Source organism: Xenopus laevis, chromosome 1L, assembly GCF_017654675.1.
Source record: "Xenopus laevis strain J_2021 chromosome 1L, Xenopus_laevis_v10.1, whole genome shotgun sequence".
NCBI classification, from domain to species: Eukaryota; Metazoa; Chordata; class Amphibia; order Anura; family Pipidae; genus Xenopus; species Xenopus laevis.
Genome location: NC_054371.1, coordinates 69833260 through 69856560, shown reverse-complemented (window position 1 = coordinate 69856560; position 23301 = coordinate 69833260). Strand labels below are relative to the sequence as shown.

General features: G+C 37.6%; 1 protein-coding gene across 1 annotated transcript in view; it reads left to right on the top strand.

The window, feature by feature from the left end:
- Nucleotides 1-23301, top strand: part of spata5.L (spermatogenesis associated 5 L homeolog) — a 220976-nt gene that overhangs the window by 58032 nt on the left and 139643 nt on the right. The window contains exon 14 of the mRNA XM_018251175.2: nt 11718-11838. Coding sequence (XP_018106664.1) covers nt 11718-11838 — 121 coding nt within the window. The remainder of the gene's footprint in view (nt 1-11717; nt 11839-23301) is intronic.

Here is a 23301-nt window from a genome sequence, read left to right as displayed (position 1 = left end):
TGGGAATCTAACCTGGCTGCTAAAATCAAAACTACACTGCACTATATTTATTATTATATTTTTCAATCCTATATTGTGAAGCTAATAATATTTTATCATTTAAATACAGAGGTAGGTTTTATTTTAATGACTGATATATTATAAAAAAGATTAGCTAGACAGATGTAAAATAAGCATTTAACAAAGACATATTATATCAATTAATATATATTATGTTTTTCAGTTTTTTATGTATTTATAAATGTTGCTATCGAAATCAGTCTTTACCCTCGGTCCTTTGCCATTTATATTTTGAAGAATTCCTTCAAAATACACAATTGGAACTAAAGAGGTTGGGCAACACTCTCCTTGATCATATCAGGCTTACCAAGGATCTCAGAGTCTATACACAATGTCTAGAAACTTATAATGACATTGATAATTTTGTCTCCTTCTCAGTCTCAAAAGCTAGCACATCTGTATCTGAGGCAGACATCTCCCATTTGAAGTGTTACCGCTCTTAACATTTTTAATATAATATTTTAACAATTTGCGAGTGGCGAGCGCTAAAATACACACATCAAGTGCATGCTTTAGGAAGTTTCTCCACTTTACAATATTAGCTGAACGGACAAAGGTTAAAATGCAGACATGCTCCTATAGCTAAGCATGATAAAGCGTGTTGGCAAGGGCATTTGTATTAGGCTAAGTACCATACTTATCCAGCGACTAGACTTCTTAAGGAATATTGTGTGTATGCTTGACAAATTTTTGGAAATTTTTACACACACAAAAAAAAAAAAAATCTATTACTGAAAGGGAATACATTGGCACTTGTTTATATGGTAAATGCCACTTATAACTCTTCCCCTGCCAGCGAAAGTGGCAGCTTTGGAGCCGCTTATTGCCAAACAATGACTTAACCCCCCCATTTATTTGAATAGAATGTGCAAATGTAAAGTCAACATCACTGACACTCTAACTTTCTTGTCAATGATGTAGTCCTTTTGCCAGGACTGTTAAGAAATCGCACAAAATATTATCAATATATGTATGTGTTTTTTTGTAGTGTAGGAAGCTGTGAAAGTAAATGGTCATTGCATAATAATGTAATAATATACAGATATGGTATCAATTATCCAGAAACTGTCTTATCCGTGTTACAGGAAGGCCATCTCCCATAGACTCTAATTAATCAAATTATTCTAATATTTAATCATTTATCCTATTGAGGTGAGTTCATGTTTAAATGATTTGTAGCAGACTAAAGGTATGGTATTCCTTATTACAGAAATACCCCTTATCCAGAAAACCCCAGATCCTGAAAATTCTGGATAAAAGATTATGTACCTGTAAAAGAATATACCTTATATCTGTATACCTGTATACGAATATATAACATTTTATTTTTTATTTACAAGTTTTTTAAGCTTGTTCTTATATGAAGGGTTGTATATTATGCTTGTTATTATTGCTATTAAAAAGTACTAAAAAACACCAGCATTTTCTGCAGTGCTTTATAATAGAAGGAAAGTTAGAAACTCTGTTGAACAGGCCACGCTCTACCTCCTTGGTTTATCAGAGCTTATGTGTAATTTGGATGTAGATGTATACAGAATATGTTAGTGCTTGAGAAATACTTGTTGGGACCTGTTATCAAGAATGCTTGGGACCTGGGACTTTCCGGATAAGGGATCTTTTCGTAATTTGGATTTTCACACCATAAAGCAATACTGACACTTTCCTATAAAAATCATAGGAATGTGTCAATATTAAGGAGGTGCTTAACGAAGGTTAGCGGTGCCGGGGGCGACTTTGGGGGCTTTTAGAGGAAAATATTTGGCGTGCAGACAGTACCTCCTTGTTATGGACACATTTAAGTCCGCTAGCTTTTTAAGTCAGCTAGAAAATCATGTAAACATAAACCCAATAGGCTGGTTTTGCCTCCTATAAGGATCAATTATATCTTAGTTTCGATCAAGTACAAGGCACTGTTTTATTATTACAGAGAATAAGGTAATCAATTTTAAAAATTTGAAATGACCTTTCTGTAATTTAAAGCTTTCTGGATAACAGGTTTCCAGATAATGGGTCCCATACCTGTAATAATAAATGAATACTTTTGGCCTATGACATATTTTAATCTCCAATCTCCACACCTTGAGGTAGTGATTGAAATGCTGCCACTTGCCACATATTTCTGTCCATTCATTATGGTGGGAATTGATGTGGGTTGCCCAGTGCCTACTACATTGTACTAGTACTCAAAAATGTGGCAAGTCTCGGTTTTATTTCAACTGCAAGAGAAGTGCCAAAAACTACTGGCTAAAAATTCTAGTTCAAGCGGTTCTTAGCCTGCCAGCACTCTAATAAATGCATTTTTGACCAAGAACCACCTGACAAATGTGAAGTCATCAGGAACCACAAATGTTGGCACTTTTCCTCTGCTGGTAGAGAAAACATACCATATGTCAGTAAACTCGAAGAATGTAGAGGAGAGAGCTTTTTGAATGTCTCTGCATCCTCTTGGCTTAGAGATCATTCAACTAAGTTGAGACTAGGGATGGGCGAATTTGACCTGTTTCGTTTCGGCAAAAATTAGCCGCCGGCGAAATGTCGCTGACACCAATTAAAGTCTATGGGCATCAAAAAAAATGTTGTAACGCGGCAAAATTTTTTTGACGCGCGTCTTTTTTTTGACGCACAACGCCATACATGTCTATGGGCGTCATTTTTGCGGTGAAACAAGGCGAAAAAAATTCGCCCATCCCTAGTTAAGACCTTTGTTAAGGGATAGTCGCTAATGGCTAAACAGAGTACAGTGATACAACGTTGCGTTAAATGTGTGGTGACTCCACTACAAAGAATGGAAGGCATGAGTGAGTATTTCCTTGGGACAAAACAGAATATGTAGCCATGAATGGAATTCACTAATAATCACGTATCACTAATAATCACTTATCACTAATAAGTAATTATTAGTGATTTAGTTGACTATAATATTAAATTAATGTAACTGATAAATTATATTATTTAGGAATGAAGCACTAAAATAAGTTGTATATAGTATCAAATTGCCCAATTTAAATGAAAAATCAGTACATTTCATGATCCTTCCTCTTTATTGTCCATCATCATGACTGTCTCAGGAATTAGAGACAGGAATCCGGTTATATGACTAAAGGGAGGTTAATACATTTGATACTGTACTAATACTATACAAATAGTGTCTCTGCATTTTTTTCTCTCTGAAGCCAGTAGTAGATTTCATTTCTGCTTACAGGCAGCTGGAAACTAACATTTAGAAGGAAACATATGCCAAACAAAATGAATTCCATTAACGATGCTTGAAAAAAACCCCAGAATGAATATAATTCAGTTTTTTAAACCCTCCTTTAATCAGCTTTTCAGAGGATGGTATATATAAAGAATAACATAAATCTAAGTGTTTTCAACTATCTTCAAAATTCAGTTATTTAAATGTTTTCCAGTCTTTGCATTTACTTACAGAAGTGTAGTGTGCAAATTGCCATGCTTTTTACCCTAAATGCAGTGTTTTTTTTACCTCAATTCCAGTGTACTTCTGCCCTGTGCATACAAAACAAACACAATTAGGATTGTGTGTGTAGTAGTCAATTGGATGACGGTTGCAGCTAACAAGTTGATATTGAGTTATTTCTGGGGTTCAGCATTAAAGTGATATTAGTTTGTGATTCTTTTGGCACAAGGCTTCTGCACCTACTTACTCTGCACTGCGGGTAGCCTGAGGTTCCACAGTGTCAATATCTACACGTGTGACATTTAGCTCTATGTCAGTAAAATAATAGTGTTTAGACACAAGTATTAATAGCATCAATACACAAAACAATTTCATTCATTTTAGCACAACCAACTTTGTGGCTATGTTCAAAAATAACCCTTTTTGTCTCTAGATCTTTATTGTGTATTCTTGGTGCTCTTTCTGTTGGTTAATGGTTAGGCTGTAGCCATGGGCGCCTGAGAAAATTTTTCAGGTGGTGGCAAAGTCATTATGCAAAAACATATTTGCTTAATGCAAAACATATTTGCTTGCATAGTAATTTGAGATATGTTAGTGTAATTACTATAGCTAATGGATAATCTGCATATTATCGTTAGACATGCCAATATAAATACTACAGGAAATGGATAATTGGTATATTAACCGTAGACATAATTGACTGTAGAAATGACCAATGAGCACTCTATCAACTGCAGACCTTCCAGTAAGATGAATGCAGAAATGGATAAATTGGAAGCATTCCCTCACCTGGCACAAGCCAAATCCCGACACCAAAGTTCTTCTTTCCTGCTGCTCCCATGCTGCTTGTATCTTATCTTTCTATCTCTCTCTGTCTCATGTAAAAAATACAAGATTGTTGTGCGTTCCACAGTGGATGCACGGCCATATTGGATTTTTACATGAGATGCAAGAACCTGAGAAGAACCAATGACAAGCAGGGAAACATGGCTCATTTAAATAGCAATCTGGGAGAGGGGGCTGTGAGCTATGCAGAATTCTGGGGAAAGAATTTTTTTGGATTCCCATTGCTGCAGCGTTATCTGTGCCATACCGGGGCAAACCAGCAGAGCATATTAACACAGTGGTAATATCTGCAGAAGCTCAGATAAAATGTTAGTATTGCTGCTAATGACACTGGCTGACATAAACTGAACATCTAATGAACCATCAGACTGAATCATCTTTTCAAATATCGCTACTGCTACTATGATACATATACTGCTTATTCAGTCCTTTTCCATTTTTAATCCTTAAGGCTGAAAGGGGAAGTTCATCTTTATATTGACTTCTAATATGCTATTGATTGACTGATTCTTATCAGGGTTGCAACCTATCTCATTTTAAACCAGGCAGTTGTGTTTGTATGATTTTAAAAGTCTGAAAACCATACCGAACTCTGCCCTGATTGACACACAACTTGGTCAATGACAGACCTCTACATCATAGCCTCACCTCTGATGTTACTAGCCTGCCCCCGACATCACCAGTCTTTGTTTAGTTTTTGCCTTCCTATTCTGCCACTTTAAAGAATGTTTAAACAGTTTAAAATAGTAGTTGATGGTCACAACCCTGCCTGTGTGGTTGCAGTTGTACTGTTTTTATTACGTTTATTTCCATATATGCCCTCTCATATCCATTTTCCATCCACAAAGCCACTGAAATGCCAAAATGGAGAGCCACAGAATAAAATGTTTAATTATTAAAAACAAAAAACAAAAACACTAATGAAGAATTGCATTTTGTATTAGAATTCCGTTTTTTTTTTACAACATAATAAAAATGTATTTTAAGGTCAACTACCCCTTTAAGTGGGGATCTAAAAATCCTCTTCTAAGCAGTACCTTGAGGATTTTGGGGACTGTAGTTTCTAACATGTAAAGAGCTACTCAATATCTCTGTCTATAAAATCTAATTTGTTATTGTCTAATCTCTTATATGCCAGGCCTGTTCAGTATAGTGTACAAAAATGCGTAATGTAAAGAGGAAAAGGGGTTAAACCCAGCATCTGTTATTCCTTTAAATATTATTGATATAAAAGCAGAGACAGAAATTGGCTGGCCTTTTCAAAGAATGTGTAAAGGAAATAATGTCCAGTGCTTCATGCCAGATTCCTTTCAGTTTGAAATATGAAAATCCTGAGCACTGGCAGTAATGGCCTCGAACACCCGGGGCCTCGAAATCATTACATCAGGAAGCAAGGGGGAGAAAAATGTGTTTTTCCACACGCTTGGCACCAATTTACCAAGCTGCATTGTCCAAAAAATGCTTAAATTAAATGAATGCCTGAGAGCTAAAACAAAGAACTCCAAATAAAAATAGGAATGGAAAAAAAGGATTTGTACTGTAAGGAGGATGAATGTACACAGACATTACTGGTATTATGCTTAGATTTCATGACGGATCACAGATGTTTGCAATAGAATGGCAATGTGAGCACCACTTTTTGCTTCTTTCTATAGTTCTAACAGAGCAGTGGAAACACAGTTCATTTGGGGGTGGATTTATTAAAATCTGACAAATTTACTCCTTTTTTCTCTTGACCATTATTTTAGGCGATAAGAGACTGTAAAAAAAATCTTCTTGTATGAGGTTCCTGTAGGCATTTATTGAATGGATTCAGTTACCCAACTAAAGCATTACAAAATCTTGCTCCCCACAGGCAAAACAATTTACAAAAACCCCCCATTGGGTTCAAAAACCCTTAAAATCTTCCATTCCTAGCCACTCAAATAGCCTTATCCTGTGAAGATGCTTTTCGGCTTGTTAGGGACAGCTATTTCAACGCAACTAATAAACATTTCATTTTGAAAAGTCTACTTTAAAAAATGATGAAAGTAAATAATTGATTGGTTGCTTGTGTAACTGAAATTGATATTTTCCAATTTCATAAATCAAACATATTGGACAAAATAAAATGATCTATTTATGAGAATTTACATGATCCAAAGCATACCACATCATCAATAAAACATGGCGGAGGCAGTGAGATGGCTTGGGCGTGCATGGCTGCCAGTGGCACTGGGACACTAGTGTTTATCCATGATGTGACACAGGACAGAAGCAGCCAAATGAATTCTGAGGTGTTCAGAGACACTGTCTGCTCAAATCCAGCTAAATGCAGTCAAACTGATTGGGAGGCGTTTCATAATAAAGATGGACAATGACCTAAAACATACAGTCAAAGCAACCCAGGAGTTTATTAAAGCAAAGAAGTGGAATATTCTTGAGTGGCCAAGTCAGTCACCTGATCTGAACCCAATTGAGCTGCATTTCACTTGTTGAAGACTGAACTTCGGACAGAAAGGCCCACAAACAAACAGCAACTGAAAGTCGTGGCAGTAAAGGCCTGGGGGAGCATTTAAAAGGAGTAAACCCAGAATCTGGTGATGTCCATGAGTTCATGAGTTCAAGACTTCAGGCTGTCATTGCCAGCAAAGGGTTTTCAACCAAGTATTAGAAATGAACATTTTATTTTCAGTTTTTTAATTTGTCCAATTGCTTTTGAGGCCCTAAAATGAAGTGATTGTGTTAAAAAAAAAGTAGGGATGCACCGAATCCACTTTTTTGGATTCGGCCGAACCCCCGAATCCTTCTGAAAGATTCAGCCGAATCCGAACCCTAATTTGCATATGCAAATTAGGGGTGGGAAGGTGAAAACATTTTTTACTTCCTTATTTTGTGACAAAAAGTCATGTGATTTCCCCGCCCTAATTTACATGTGCAAATTAGGATTTGGTTCGGCCAGGCAGATGGATTAGGCCGAATTCGAATCCTGCTTAAAAAGGCCGAATCCCGAACTGAATCCTGGATTTGGTGCATCCCTATAAAAATGGCTTTAGTTCCTCACATTTTTATGCAATCTTTTTGTTCAACCCACTGAATTAAAGCTGAAAGTCTGCAGTTCAACTGCATCTGAGTTGTTTCATTTAAAATGTGGTAATGTACAGAACCAAAATTAGAATACTTCTGCAGTTGTCTCTGTCCAAAGATTTATGGACCTACTGTATATATGGCAAAAAGCTTTGCTATTAGAAGCCTCAGCCTTCTGAAGTCTACGTGGTTGATAAAGTTATACAGCAGCTGTTGGCAGAATGTCTGTACAATTATCGGGCTTCATTTTTGTGCATTATCTCCATAAGTCTAGAGTCTCAGTTTCTCATAGTTTCACACTCAGCATGGCTTGTCTAAGGTTCCTGGCACAGCAAGGATACATGTAAACAACGGATGTCAGAATGTTCATGCGTCATAAATTCTTTGCATTTTGTTTGCTTGCGTTCATTCCGTTTTTTTCATGAATTAGGTATTTTAGTGATATAGGAGGGAATTGGGGGAATCCGAAGATGACTTTCTGTAAATTCTCAGAGCAAACCATTTATTGAGATGACCGAACGATATAATTTTTAGCCTGGCACTGGGTAGCAATTTAGGTGTCAATTTAGGTGAAGAATACATGGTCCTTCAGCTTGTATGCACTGAAGATAATAGCACTAACACCTAGGCAAAGGTGAAAGATTATGTAGGTTTTTCTAGGAAAATATACCTGTACTGCTCTACTGAAAAGCAAGTTGCTAATCAAAAAATAGTATTTATAATTCACTCAACTAAACATGCAATGCCTTCTTTAGCATATATTCTTTGCATGTGGCTGGGAGGTGCAAATTCAAACTTCTTTTCTGAGGAACTATAATATTGTAAGATGCACTCTCTTGGACTTTCATATTGATGGAAAGTGAGTACAGTCCAATCCAGAGATACAGATCCTGTATAGTATAGGATCCTTTATATGGAAATCCGTTATCCAGAAAACTCCAAATATTGGAAAGGCTCCCATAGACTTCATTTTGTCCAAATAATTAAAATTTTTAAAAATGATTTTCCTTTTCTCTATAATAATAAAACAGTACCTTGTACTTGATCCAAACTAAGATATAATTAATTCTTATTAGAAGCAAAACCAGCCTATTAGGTTTATTTAATGTTTTCATGGTTTTCTAGTAGACTTAATGTATGAAGAACAAAATTAGAACAAGATCCCTATCTGGAAAACCCCAGGTCCTGAGCATTCTGGATAATAGGTACCATACCTTTACTGTATACTTTTCTCCTGGCAATTTGCAGGACCAATCCAGATATTAATGTGCTAGAACATATACACAGGGCTAAAACTAATATCTATAACAGTTTTTTTAACCAAGAATGCAGTATGTTTCCCCTTAATTCAATTGCAACCATGGGTGGGAACTGCATTTGATGTGTCAAAATGGAACACTTGAAAAGAAAATTTCCATCAGAGGGAGCACCTAGGTTAATGGAGAAGGAAAGTAATTTTATACTTGGAGGTGCCAAAAGTTAAGTGATTGTATTTACTTACCTGACACTCCAGGCCGGTGCTCCTATCAGCAGAAAACTGCACCTTCCCGGATTCTTCTAGCGATTACCATAGACCTGCTTATTCGCTCTTTAAATTTCCTGGGGCAGACGCATACGCAGCAGAATGAAGTTGCAGGCTTTTTCGTTAAAGTTAAAGACTTTTCGTTCTACTGCGCATCTGCAGCCGCAAGAAGAAAGAAGAAGCAGGAAAGCGTATATTAAATTATATTTTATTTTATTAAATTATATTTCTTTTTCGGAGCGATCCTCTTCCTGCTTCTTCGCTCTTCAAATTCCCGGGGCAGCTGCATGCGCAGCAGAATGAAGTAGCCGTCTGTTTGCTCTACTGCGCATGTGCAGCCGTAAGAAGAACGATGAAGCAGAAAGTTGATCGTTCCATGATGAAGCATATATTCAATTATATTTTACCTTTCATGTGTTTAAATAAAGTGCCTTCCAAATGTGGCGTGCTCCTTAATTGAGCTTTAGGAGTATGCTGGCAATTATAGTTTTGCTTGCTGTTGACTCTCTATTTGTATCTGCATTTATTTTCTTACGAGTAAGAGCCACTGGCACTTTGAACTGGAGAGTTAATCTACATGCATCCTTAAACAACAAAAATGCAAGGGTCGAAAATCTATCATTAGTGTCATAGTTCAGGCTGTCATGCTTCAGCTATTTCCACACAGTGTAATTTAATTAACAATCCCATTTATACTTGTCTAGTGAGATATTCCCTTGCTCCAATTTTAAACATAACCTTCGGTAGCCTCCCACTAAGAGCTGCTCAGAATTCCAGGCTTTAATAAAATAAGAGTGGAATTAATACCTAAAGTGGCACTTTCCTATCTAAGCTTAACAACAAAGTCCAAAAACATCCTGCTTATACTAAAGGTCTTTTGGTTCATGTTCTACTAGAAAATGTTGGTATCAAGCCAGTGCTATGTATATGGCACAAGGCAAGTAAATACTTTCTGTTTTCAGAAGGCCTTATGCTACATGTCTTGGGCTTTTTGGCTCCTTTTAGCCTTTCTCACCCTAACCAGGCTAGGTTCTCTGCTGCACTATAGTAGAAAGACTTTGGGAAGATTCTCTCAGCAGAATTCAGGGATGGCATTCCAAATGTAAAACCTTTAATATGGTTTTAAGGTTATAGTAAATGTAACTGTATTCAAAAGCAGTGTATGTTTAACCCTGTTCTCTGGGTCTGAATCTTAAAGGAGAAGGAAAGCTACGGAGGCATTTTATTGCCAATAGATTAGCTGCAATAGTGCAAGCTAGAATGCTATATTTATTCTGTAGAATGCTTTACCATACCTGAGTAAACAGCTCTAGAAGCTCTCTGTTTGTTTAGGATAGGAGCTGCAGTATTAACATGGTGTGACATCACTTCCTGCCTGAGTCTCTCCCTGCTCTGGGCTCAGATTACAGTAGAGAAGGGAGGGGGGTGGGGAAGAGGAGCAAACTGAGCATGTTCTTGCCCAGGGCAATGAGGTTTAAACTGAAGGCAGGAAGGCTGATACAGAAGCCCATGAGTACACAATAGAAGGAAAGAAATGCAGTGTTTCTTTTGACAGGGGACTCAGAGCAGCACTACTTTGGGGGTTTACTGGTATATTTAGATGGACCTTTCTGATAAGGCTTACTTAGTTTTAACCTTTCCTTCTCCTTTAAAAGAATGTACCAGAAGTCAGATCTCTTACAGGATTGGCATATAACATTGTTTCAGTAGTCATAGTCAGGAGTGCAGAGAATGGAAACAGCCAGACAAATACTATTTTTAATAGCAGTTACATTTACTAGGGATGCACCGAATACAGGATTCGATTCGGAATTCGGCCCTTTTCAGCAGGATTCGGCTGAATCCTTCTGTCCGCCCGAACTTAATCCAAATCCTAATTTGCATATGCAAATAAGATGGGAAATTGTGTGACTTTTTGTCACAAAACAAGGACGTTAATGTTTCCCCTTCCCACCCCTAATTTGCATATGCAAATTAGGATTCGGTTTATTATTCGGCCGAATCTTTCGCGAAGGATTCGGGAGTTTGCCCGAATCCAAAATAGTTGATTCGGTGCATCCCTAACATTTACAAATAATGTTAAAACCATTGAACATTTTTAATGGTTGCATATTGGAAAGCTGATTAGAATTACACTAATTTTACTACGGATGCCTCAGAGCAATCAGCAACCTAGTCTTAATGTATTAATGCAAATATATAAAGAAGGGATATCTTGCAATGAGAAGATGTTAAGGTGGCCATAGACTCAAAGAGCCAAACGAGCGGATTTTTCCCCGATATGCCACTAACGGCATGGCTATATCGGGTTAATCCAAACGTGCAGCTGAATGGTCGAACGATCGGATTACGATACGCCAAAGGGCTCAGACGGGTCGGTCGGGTAAAAATCAAACCTCCTCGATCGATATCGTGGCCAGATATCGTTCGGGAAGACCCGTCGTAAGCCCCCATACACGGGCAGATAAACTGTCAAATTAGTCTAAACGACTGATATCGACAGCTTTATCTGCCGGTGTATGGCCACCTTAAGATGTCATAGACAGTCAATATTTATTGGGCTAGTGGGGGTATTTATTGGCCTCTCTTGCATATTGGAAAGCTGATTAGTATTACACTTGTTTTACTACGGATGCCTCTGAGCAATCAGCAACCTAGTCTTATAATCTAATATTTTAGTGGAAATAATAAGAAGCAGATTCCCATTTACAACTGTATATAATTTACATTAAACTACAAATAGTATTTTAGCCACCAATGAGGTACAGCATATTGTTCACTTACAATGTTTTTATGGTTCCACAGTTCTGCTGGAAATGTTGCAGATCGAGTGCTGGCTCAGCTGTTAACTGAAATGGATGGGATTGAACAGCTGAAAGATGTTGTGATTTTAGCTGCTACAAATCGTCCAGATCTCATAGACAAGGTAAGCTTACTGAACGTTGTTTAAGGCTGGAACTACACGGTGCACGTCCTTCCGACGCGATGAAAGGAGTCGCAGGCGTCATGTTGGATGTGCCGAATCTAATGTAAGTAATACAAATTTCGCATCTACAAACTGATTGCATATGACACAACTGTTGGATGAAGATGCAACGTGCAGCATCCGCATCAGACAGTCTTGTCGTGTTGGATGCAATCAGTTTGTAGATGCGACATTTGTATTACTTACATTAGATTCGGCGCATCCAACGTGACGTCTGGGCTTCCTCTCATCCCGTTCGACCAGAAGGATACCCACCGTGTAGTTCCAGCCTTAATCTAAAAGTGCTGATGATTCCTTAACATTACAGATTCTATATAAAGGTATGGGATCCAGTATCCAGAAACCCATTATCCAGAAAGTTCTGAATTATGGAAAGGCCATCTCCCATAGACTCCATTTTATCCGAATAATTAAAATATTTAAAAAAAATGATTTCCTTTCTTTCTGCAATAATAAAACAGTAGCTTGTACTTGATCCCAACTAAGATATAATTAATCCTTATTGGATGCAAAACCAGTCTGTGGGTTGTAATTAATTTTAAATGATTTTTTAAAAAAAAAAAAAAAAAAAAAAAAAATGATTTCCTCTCTCTCTGTAATAAGATAACAGTAACTTGTACTTGATCCCAACTAAGATATAATTAATTCTTATTGGAAGCAAAAACAGTCTCTTGGGTTGTAATTAATTTTAAATGTTTCATCTTAAGTCTACTATAAAATCATAGAAAAGATCAATTACTGAAATTATAGATTACAAATCCATTATCTGGAAAACCCGAGGTCCAAAACGTTCTGGATAACAGGTCCCATACATATAGTATCTTTAAAATGATCATGTGGATCAAAACATGCATGGGTACAGTAGATTTAAAAGCAAGTGATTTATTTTCATTGCATAATAGACTTTCCATAACAACCAGGGCCAATTCTTCTTACAATTCACATACACAGTGCAATAATTGACGAAAGGTCAGTAGTCAAAAGGTTGGTTGCAGTGGTGTGACATTAACATGAAACATGTCAGCCGTTGGCTGGATGGGGCCTCACTGTATGATCTAGTTGGTTGACGTTTTGACCATCCACATGTAAGACCAAATGTCACATATATTTTCGCAGCATTAGTTACAATCACTAATAAGCTAAAGCAGTGAAGGTCTTAATGCAAGGTGTTCTTATTGCTTCCTGTTCAACACTCTTGTTCTCACTATAGGTGCATTAAAGGGGTATCAGTAATCCCTTTTACCCTCCAGTTAAAGCCTCTCCTTACACAACATAGAAGTGCTATCATAGAATATGCGCATTCACACCTAGAAATGGTGGGTTGTGACCACTTCTTACTCTTTGCATGCTAGCAACATGAACAAAAGTGTACAGGTTTATTAGGCTAGATGATTATCCTCATTCTGCAATTTTTATGACATTAGGAAACTGCACCAAAAAAAGGAAAGTTCCTGTTATACTCATCTCTTGAATAGGCTTACTGTGTGCACCTTTCTCAGGTCTGTACTTGATGCATTTGGGTGAGGCGTATTTATGGGTCCCAATTTCCTGTTGATTGTAATGGGGTCATTCTTATCAGTTATTGTGTCTGGGAAACTCAGTTTAGGTTTTTAGGGCAAGTTAAGTGCTGAAAAATGTAACCACTTGGTTTTTGTCAACGCATATAGCTGCTGTACAGAGAAAGCCTGTACAACTAAATGTTTTCATCCACCCACCAATGACAACTTATCACCTATTTTGCCTTTTAGTCTGTGTGTGTGTGTGTATATATATATATATATATATATATATATATATATATATATATATATATACCTTCTATGTAATTTACTGTCTTAAAATTATGTTTGCTTCTGCCAAATGCATGCCTCCATCTGCAGCAGGTTAGGTATCCTGTGGTTTGCTGGTAGGATAGAAGGGGGGCAGGTATAGATATGGGTTGCGGGTCAGGTTGGAGATCTCATCAATATTTATCTTATGTTATATTATCTATATTATCTATAGTTGACTCCTTTTAAAAAAAATTGGAGATGCAGGTGGCAGATAAGGCAGTTTCAGGTTGGGTTGGGTAGCGGATCCAAGTGGCTAAATATGTGGGTTGCAGTTTTGGTAGCGGCTGCGGGTGTCGGTCTGTGTCTTAAAAATTGGTTCAGCGCAGGACTCTAGGTTCCATTTCTGCACGTAGCTCATATCCTTTAACACAGTATGGCATACTGCCACACAGGCCAGCACCCAGAAGGGAGATCTAAGAATATAAGTTTAATGGGTCTTTTAAGGAAAAAAATACTGCATATTTAGCAACTTTTTAGTTAGAAAGCTTGGCAAGCAAAGGAATATTCATGTTATCATTCCAAGGGTTACAGGAAACATTTGTTAAAATGTTACCAAAGACAAGTGCAACATACCATATCCAAATAGCCAAGCAACTTAACTTTGTACAGTACAGGGTGTTTCTGAATATCCGCAATAGCTAACCAAGCCATACGAGCAGATAACTATTAAACTGATATTGTCTGGTTTGGCAACGCTGCATTGTTTCAGTAACAGACCGAACTGTTTGAGATGTAGAAATTATTTACAACCACAACTGTATTTAGAGCCCAGCAAATATATTGGTAAGCATTTCTTTATGCATATCTTACATTTTCATGGCTTCCAGTCATGTATGGGGTGGGGGTCGCCAACTGTTGCATAAACAGCTCCTACAGAAAGCTAAATAATTATAATCAATGGGTGGTGCCTAGGATTTGGCACCCCACAGCAAATTTACCTTTACTTCTCCTTTAACGGAGTGATTCCAGCTTTGAAGTGGGGGTCACTGACGAACAAATGCTCTGTAAAGGCTACATATTTATTGTTATTGCTGATTTTTATTGTTCATCCTGCTTGCTCTCTCCTATTCATATTCCAGTTTCTTATTCAAACCAGTTGGTGGTTGCTAGGGTAATTTGGATCCTAGCAACCAGATTGCTGAATTTGCAAACTGGATAGTCACTGAATAAAAAGCTAAATAATTCAAAAAACACAAGAAATTAAAAACCAGTGGCCGATTATCTCAAAATATCACTCTCTACATCATACCAAAAGTTAATTTAAAGAACAACCCCTCTAAATGTTGTAGAACATCATGTTATATGGGATGCTATTCTGAGATTAGATCAACTGTTCATTTTAAACATGTTAGTGAACTTTTGCTGGCCAGAATATGCTGCCATATCTATGAGCAATATCATTCATCATTCAGACCATTGTAGTATTCCCTCTCTGTATCTAGTAAAGTAAAGCAAAGAGGTGGGGATGCCTTAGCCATTATAACCCGTTTAGTAGAAATATTATATCCAACATACTGTTATTGACAAGTAAAACATGCTTTGGAAAAAATATTAAAAACCTAAATGTGGGTCTTACTTGATATTACAAAACTTTATCTGCATAACAGGTTTAGCTGAGGAGGTTGTCTATACAAGGTATCATATTATGGCTTCCTTCTTTCCCCAAATGAATTCATCATTTATGTATTGTGTGCCAGAATGTTTGGATTTTCACTGGTGAAAAGCCAGGAAGTTACAGAAACTCTTGGACTCACTTGTTTCCTCAGTGCTGGAAGTGGGAAGTGAATGAGGTTTAAAAATGGGATTACTTTGACTCCTACTGAGCTGGATGTAAATGTCAGACACATTAGCTGGGATGCAAAGCACAAAGCCTTTCTCTACCATATGTGATGGCACCCTAGGGCCTTTGACAGCCTTTCTCCACCTTATCATGGAGTGTAGAAAAGATGCATCCTCAAGTGTCCAGTTTACATAAGAATGACAGGATGTGATTGGACAAATGAAGATGAATGAAAAGCAGTGATGTCAGCCAAGGCCATTGTCTGAAGATGGATGGGGGGCCTGAGTTCCATCCAGCTTCAGGAGCTTCCTCACAACACAGAATAGCTTCAGAAAGGACACCACTCCACAATGGGGCTCATTGAATGGCAGACAGATGGGAGTTTATATGTTGTTAGGAGCTGTCACTCGCTGTGATCTCGTTTGGTTGGAGTGTCTTCATTAAAATAAACATTTGTGTGACAGGAGTGCACAAAAAGTCTGGAAAAGAGCAACAACAGAGAAAAAAGGTCATTTCATGCTAGTTTTGTTTGGAGGTAGAAACTGCTCTTCTTGGATAAGTTACAAAATTGGATTCTGAGGATGGAGGAGGGAACTGGCAGGGACAGCACAGTCCAACCTCGGTTATACATTCCTGCAAGTTATGAACTCCCAGATTTAACGCTGGTTTTCCGCAGCCCCCTAAATAAAGTAAAATTCAGGTTTGACCATATACAGTGCGGTTATGAATTCCAGAAACAATAAATGAGTAAAACAAAGGTGCTTCCATGTCTGTGACAAACTTTGGCTTGGAAAGGGCAAGGAAACATGCATCTATTTTAATGTGGGCACTGGCTTTATTGGTGTCTAAACATGGCAGTTCATTTTACTTAACCAGCAATGTGGCTGCTTCCCTATTTCACACTTATATAACTATTTTATAAGCAACCCTTCTGTTATTGGATTACACTTCCCAGTATCCTAAAACCCAGAGATAAGTATTCTGATGATCTTTTAACATTTGTAAAAATAACATTATGGGTCAGATTTATCAAAATCCGAGTTCGTGAAAAAAAAAAAAAAACGCATGGGGAAAAAAAAGTGTAGACAAAACTCGTGCAACTTTTTTTCTCGAACGCTAGTGACAAAATATTCCTTGCGTGCATTTTTTTTGAGAAAAAGAAATTTGCATTTCAGTGAAAATCTCATTGCCCCATTCATTTTCGATGAGGCTTAAAATCTTGAGTGTTTTAATAAACTGGGAAAATAAAAAAAAATAATAAAGTTGTCAGAGAACATTCCCCTTTACTTCTATACAGCTTTGCCAGCTTTTACTTGCTGAGTTTTTTCTGCTGACTTTTCCTGTTTTATTCTTTAATAAAAGGCAACTATTCGAAGTTACAAAGAATATTCACGACTATATTCTTATATTCATTGCTTTTTTCTCGAATCGATAATTTGATAATTTGGCCCCTATGTGTGCAGTGTCCTCACTGCTTCTACAGTAGCAACACTAATAAAGGAATCAGGGTTCTTTAGTATATGTTGATGGAATTCTTTGTATACTTGGCAGGTAGACTTTGCAGCATGGTGGAATTTACAGGGGTAGAATTTACAAAAGTGGCTTTAGATTGGAGTTGAAAAGGAATAAAATAATCAATTTGAGTTTTCGGGTTTCACAACTCAAACTCCCTGAATCGAGTTTTTTCCATTTGAGTTTTTATTCTTAAATAGGATACCATTCTAGTTGTGAGTTCATTCAACCTTTCATAAATAACCCCCTAAATCTATAGGTGCTTACTGTTGAACAATTGAATGACAAGGGACTGAATGCAGTGTAAGAGTACACCCTGACAGGTGCAAGATGTGCTTATTTGCACACTTTTTTTAAAATTCTGCTGTATCTTTGCGATCTGGTGCAACATTTTGCGGCATATTTATTATGTGGTGTAAAAAACAACAGTATAATACACCACACATCACCTGGCTTCTTTGTGTAAAAATTGGTGGATTTTTTTTTCTTAGAGCGACTTCCGCTGGAAGCAATGTAAAATAACAGCGGCAAATCTGGCATTCACATGGTGTAAAATAAAACACACCTTGATAAATTCCCCATTTATTTTACACAGCGTTTTTTCTGCGAATTTTGTTTTACACAGCATAATAAATATGTCCTGGAGCGTATGATAGATGTGGGGCCAGTTATGTTTGAATACAAATATATCTTGTGTATGTCCACCTTAAACAACTATAAACTCATGCTGGTGTCAACACAATCCTATTGGATTTTTAATGTTTTAAAGTCCAAATTATGGACAACCCCTTATTTAGAAAAATCCAATCATTTCAATCAACAGGTCTTTTATCTGTACGATAATAACTATGTTTGTTTTTATTGTGCCATTCTCCCACTGAGTGAGTTATCCTTACAAGGATTCACATAAGAATTTTGCTAAGGCAGTGGTGCTGTAAGATTAGCATTCTATATAAAGCCGCTTTGACAAGTCCTTTTTTAAAGGTTTATGAGACTACTGTAGAAAGGAGCATGAATAGAACGTATCAGTATATGTTGCCTAAAATACAGACATATCAGGGCTAGTTACAATGTAAAAGTTGCTCCACAGGATTAGACAGTAGGTGGCGCTACCTTCAGGTCTGGAAGCAGGCCGAGTTTGATTCGAGTGCTTTGTATCCCTAACAAGTCGTAAAGCACAGGAACATCGGAGGAAGAACAGCCTTCCTTTATTCATTGGAGGTTTTGCAGCCAATACCCAGATACATTGTGTTTCCAGGCAAAGCTGATATGTATGGTGAGAGAGTCAGAGCTGTAGAAGACAGAACACAGAGTTCAACGGGAAGCCTGGGGGCCCACAACGTGAATAAAGAATCCTGCCGTTGTTGAACTTTCCCGTTCCCCCCAGCTGCCGAAGGGACGTTGTGAATTTTAGACTGATGGGGAAGTTTGGACATCCCTTACAGAAATACTAGAAGTATTTGTGTATGTAATAAAATGTATCATGTAGCCAGAGGGCCCAACCCTTAAGGTGACCATACACGGACCGATAAAAGCTGCCGAATCGGCAGCTTATTGACCCGTTTGTGGGGCCCTCCAACAGGCTTCCCCGATCGAGAGTCAGGCAGATGTCGATCGGGCAGGGGGAAAAATCCTGGCGGATCAATGACCACATCTGTTCGCTAATGTGGTCCCGCAATCAGACCGCCCTTATGCCATACATTATGATCCGATCGTTGGGCACTAGGGCCCACGATCGGATCAGTCCGATACTGCCCCCATATTGGGGAGAGATCTGATTGTTTGGTGCAATTGACAAATGAGTGGATCTCTATGTATATGGCCACCTTTAGACAGGCTTTGATGGCCGGAATGTATCCATAAGGAAATTAAAATTTGTATACCATGGGATGTTACACTTGTGGGCTATGGGCCCCTATAGCTAATCCAGTTTGTGGGTTCATAAACTGTGGGCTCATAAACAGTGACATGAATCTTGTAATTTGTGATTTGATATCTGGCCTAAGTTCATCCTCTCTTAATGGGCCTGCATAGGCCTCCATTATGATCCAATCATTGAACCAGGGGACAAAGTATTGGATCAGACTTGAAACACTACATTTTGTACTGAACAACAGGTACAGTTGGCCATACATACCTGATAGTTGGGTAGTATGCTTGGACCCTTAGGCTTGCATAGGGATCACTTGATAAATACGGTAGGCAGTTTGTAACTTGGGCACCTGGAATCGCCTTAGGGTTTGGTTTTGGTTAAGGATTCAGCTGAAATGAAATTCTGCTAAATCTAAAAACCAAAGCTTCTATTTTTCTATTCTGCCCAGGGCTAATTTGAAGCCACTAGTGTGAAGCGATGCTGGTAGAGCATCCCAGCACCGCATCCTGCTGAACAACTTAACATTCATCAAATATATATTTTGGTTTTTCTGAAGCAGCCGCAACAACCAGCAACACAAGTCTTTGGCTACAGTTTTTTACATCTTCCCATTCTTTTTAACATAAGAGATGAAAACAATCCTAATTAAAGGCACTTTATCACACTGGAATAACCACAGAACATAGATGGCTTTTGTCTGTTCCTTTCCATTCCATATTATACAGTAACTGGCGTTCTCTCTGCTCACACAGAGAAGTATAACCCTACATTTGGAGTAGATGGGGTTTTCCTACAGTGTGGCTAATAAATACATCCCAGGTGTTCAGCTATTTTTTTAACTGCTTGAGTGTCAGAGCTTTAAAGAAAACTAGTAAATCAGTGGTTTCAGCCTCTAGGCCCAGGTATAATAAAACCGGGTGGTGACAGCTGAAGAACACTGACACTTTTCAGAAAAGATTTATTGTGTTGCAGTGATTTGCTGCCTTCTTAAACTCACAACTTTTTCATTAACATATCAACTCATTTTGGAAAATACTGTGCTTCATTAAAAAAGTCATTTGTGGTACAAAATGTAGAGCAAGCATGCAGTACTGTCTTAATAACACAGCTTGTTTACTGAGGGTAATACAATGGCTATAAATATTCCATCAGTTTTCCACACTGGTGTATGAATTTTGCCAGCGTTAGTCACTTCGCCCTTTAGTAAATTTGCCCCAAGTGTATGAAACCTTTTCATGCAGTTATTTAACTCCTTTTCAAAAGTTACTATGGCTAACAAAAATAATCATATAAAAATAATGCTGTCACTCATTGCACCATTAATAGCAAAGTTAAGGTGTTTAGTTGTTGAAGCTGATATTGTGCATGTAAGAAACGGCCTTTACAAGGGCTGACGTCAGTCTTCTTTAGAAGGAGGTATATAACTGCTTTGATTCCTCCCTTTTTATCACCATTGTTATCCTTTCTTTTCTCTGTTAGTTGTGATAACTGTACCCATTTAATAGGCCTTTCATGTTTTTACTAACAAACACCACGAGTGATAACAGATAATTTAGGTTACAAACACTCTGTTATATGGAAAAATATTTCCTTGCATTTATTTAATGGAAATGTTACTGCATCTTGTTAGATATTCTGCGTCTCGTTGTGTCCTTTTACAGTCTTTTCCAGACTCATCTCTTACTACAGAATATGAATTAGAACAACACACAGTGGCTTAATTAGATGTCACTGGGCCCCACACCAAATTCAATGGCAAGTCATATTTTAAAGTCACTGTCTCACTAATGTAGTACAGTAGTCTTTGTCTGAACTCCAATTCATACTTAGTATGAAAGACTATTTCTACTGACTATTTCTATTGGTGGATCAAGAAGTGGTTCACCTTTAAAGCCATTTTTAGCATGTTATAAATTCTAAGCAACCTATAAATTAAACTTCATTGTTTATGTTATAGTTTTTAAATGATTTGCCTTCTTCTTCGGACTCTTTATTCTGACCCTTTCTAGCTCTCAAATGGACTACCATCATCTGAAAAAAATGCTCTATAAGGTTTCAAATGTATTATTGCATTATTATTATTGTTATTGCAACTTTTTTGGTAATCATCTTTCTATGCAGGTCCTCTCCTATTCATTTTCTCTTATTCTAATCAATGCATGGTTGCTAGTGTAAGTTGGACCCTAGCAACCAGATAGCTGAACTGCAGATCTGCTGAATAACTCAGCAACCACAAATAATAAAAAATGAAAACCAATTGCATATTGTCTCAAAATATCACTCTCTACATCATACTATAAAGAGCAACCCCTTTAAACTGTATTTGTTCCCACAGATACTGCGTCATATATAATCATATATAGCATATTTATTAGGGCACCGATGCTTCCTTTATATGTGCAATGTACAGAGTGTATATATATCAGTCCTTGCCCTAGGGATCTTACATAGGTTTTCAATAAAAAACATAAAAACCCTAGGGAAGGTACAGTCCCTATCACATTCACATGCACTTTGATCAATTTTATCAGGAGCCAATTAACTTGCTGGTATGTGCACCATGAGGAGAACATACACATATACATACTCCTTGCAGATAGTGTTGTGGCTGAACCTAAGCAAGATTTCCACCTAACAATAAATGAAACCTGCCATATCAGGGGCAGCACATGTGTGGAACACGGTCATTCCTTTTACACCCCCCCCCCTTACCTGCCTATTATTTAAAAGCAACGCAGCACATAGTTGTACCCAGTGAATAAACCTTACCTATGGCATTTTTAAGGACTGGGCCCAGGATTCCTTCACATCCATTTGGCTACCAGATCTTTGTATGAGTGACCTCCATAATGATTTCAAACACATTCATACTATTTCACTGGGGTTTATAAATGGATTTTCAATGGATAATTATAAAAACATGGGAATCCGCACATGCAAGGCTTTATTACATGTGTACTCCCTTATGCAGGCTGATCTGCCTTCTCTAGGGCAAACCGATCAAAAATGAATTAAACGCATATGAAAAACATGTTTTTTTGTTTTGAGTGTGATGTATACACCCCATGCACCAAGGCCAAGTTGCTTGCCATAATTGTTTGCAGAAATACTTATAAAAAATCCAAATTCTTACAAACCCTGTTATAATTATAATCCTATTTCTCTGATGTTTAAACTATGGAAAGAGTTAAGATTCCTAAAGGCAAAAGCACATACAATTGTAAATAAATGTTTCCTCTTTAAATGAACTAATTGCTCCTAATGCTAGTTATTTACAAGTTCCTTTTGGCTATCCTTTATCTTCCTTGCTCTTAGAAAACAATTGCTTAATCTCTTCCTTCCTTTGGCTATAGTGAATTGCCATAGTGGTATTCCAGATTGCCTGTTATGTATCTGTTGGACCTCCAGTGCTGGGGATCCTGTAGTGATAGAATCTTGCTGTTGTGCTCTTAGCAAGGCCTACATGGAAAAGAAAACTGGAATAAACATGAAACATTCCCAAATGAAAATGTGTTACACTTTAAGAAACAGTTTTATTATATGATATATTTCATTTCCAACAATCTGTGTGGCCTTTGAACAGCACTGATAGTATGTCCAGATGAATATCCAATGGCATTTTCAGGTGTAGTACTTTCCAAGTGGTTCACTGTTAATCACTTCTGCTTGGCACTTTTGGGCTCCTATGTTCAGTTCTAATCATGATACTGCAAAAAGTTTGTGTGTTCTCCTCTGGGTACTCCTGGCTTCCTCCTGTAATCCAAAAACATACAGGCAGGTTAACTGAAAGTGAAAAGCACCCAACTATTATACATTATGTCATCATGTAATGACAGCTTATTATTATTAATAGTATGGTAAGTATGGTGGCACAATGGTTAGCACTGCTGCCTCTGGGATCTTAGATCTGATTTTAGAAAGAGTACTATCTGGTATTAGTTTGTATGTCTGTGTGGGTTTCCTTCTGGTACTCTGGTTTCCTCATACACCCCTAAACCATACAAGCAGGTTAATTAGCCCCTAAGTAAATGGAACATAGTATGTGTGATCTTAGATTGTAAGCTCCACTGGGACATGCACTACCCCCCCCCCTCAAAGTCCAACCTTTGGTCAGGCCCCCTTGCTCATAAAAACAAACAGAAATATAAGAAAGAAACATTATATTAATTGTTCATTCATAGTTTTAAGAATATCTATTACAGCAAATACACATTCCCCCCCAAGTATTAACCTAAGTGACCTTCAAGCTAGATTTTCAACTGTATCTAGAAGAGTGAAAGGACATCCTCCCCAATTCTCACTCTAACTCAGGGATCCCCAACCTTTTTCACCCGTGAGCCACATTCATATGTAAGAAGGGTTGGGGAGCAACACAACATGAAAATAGTTCCTGAGGATGCAAATGA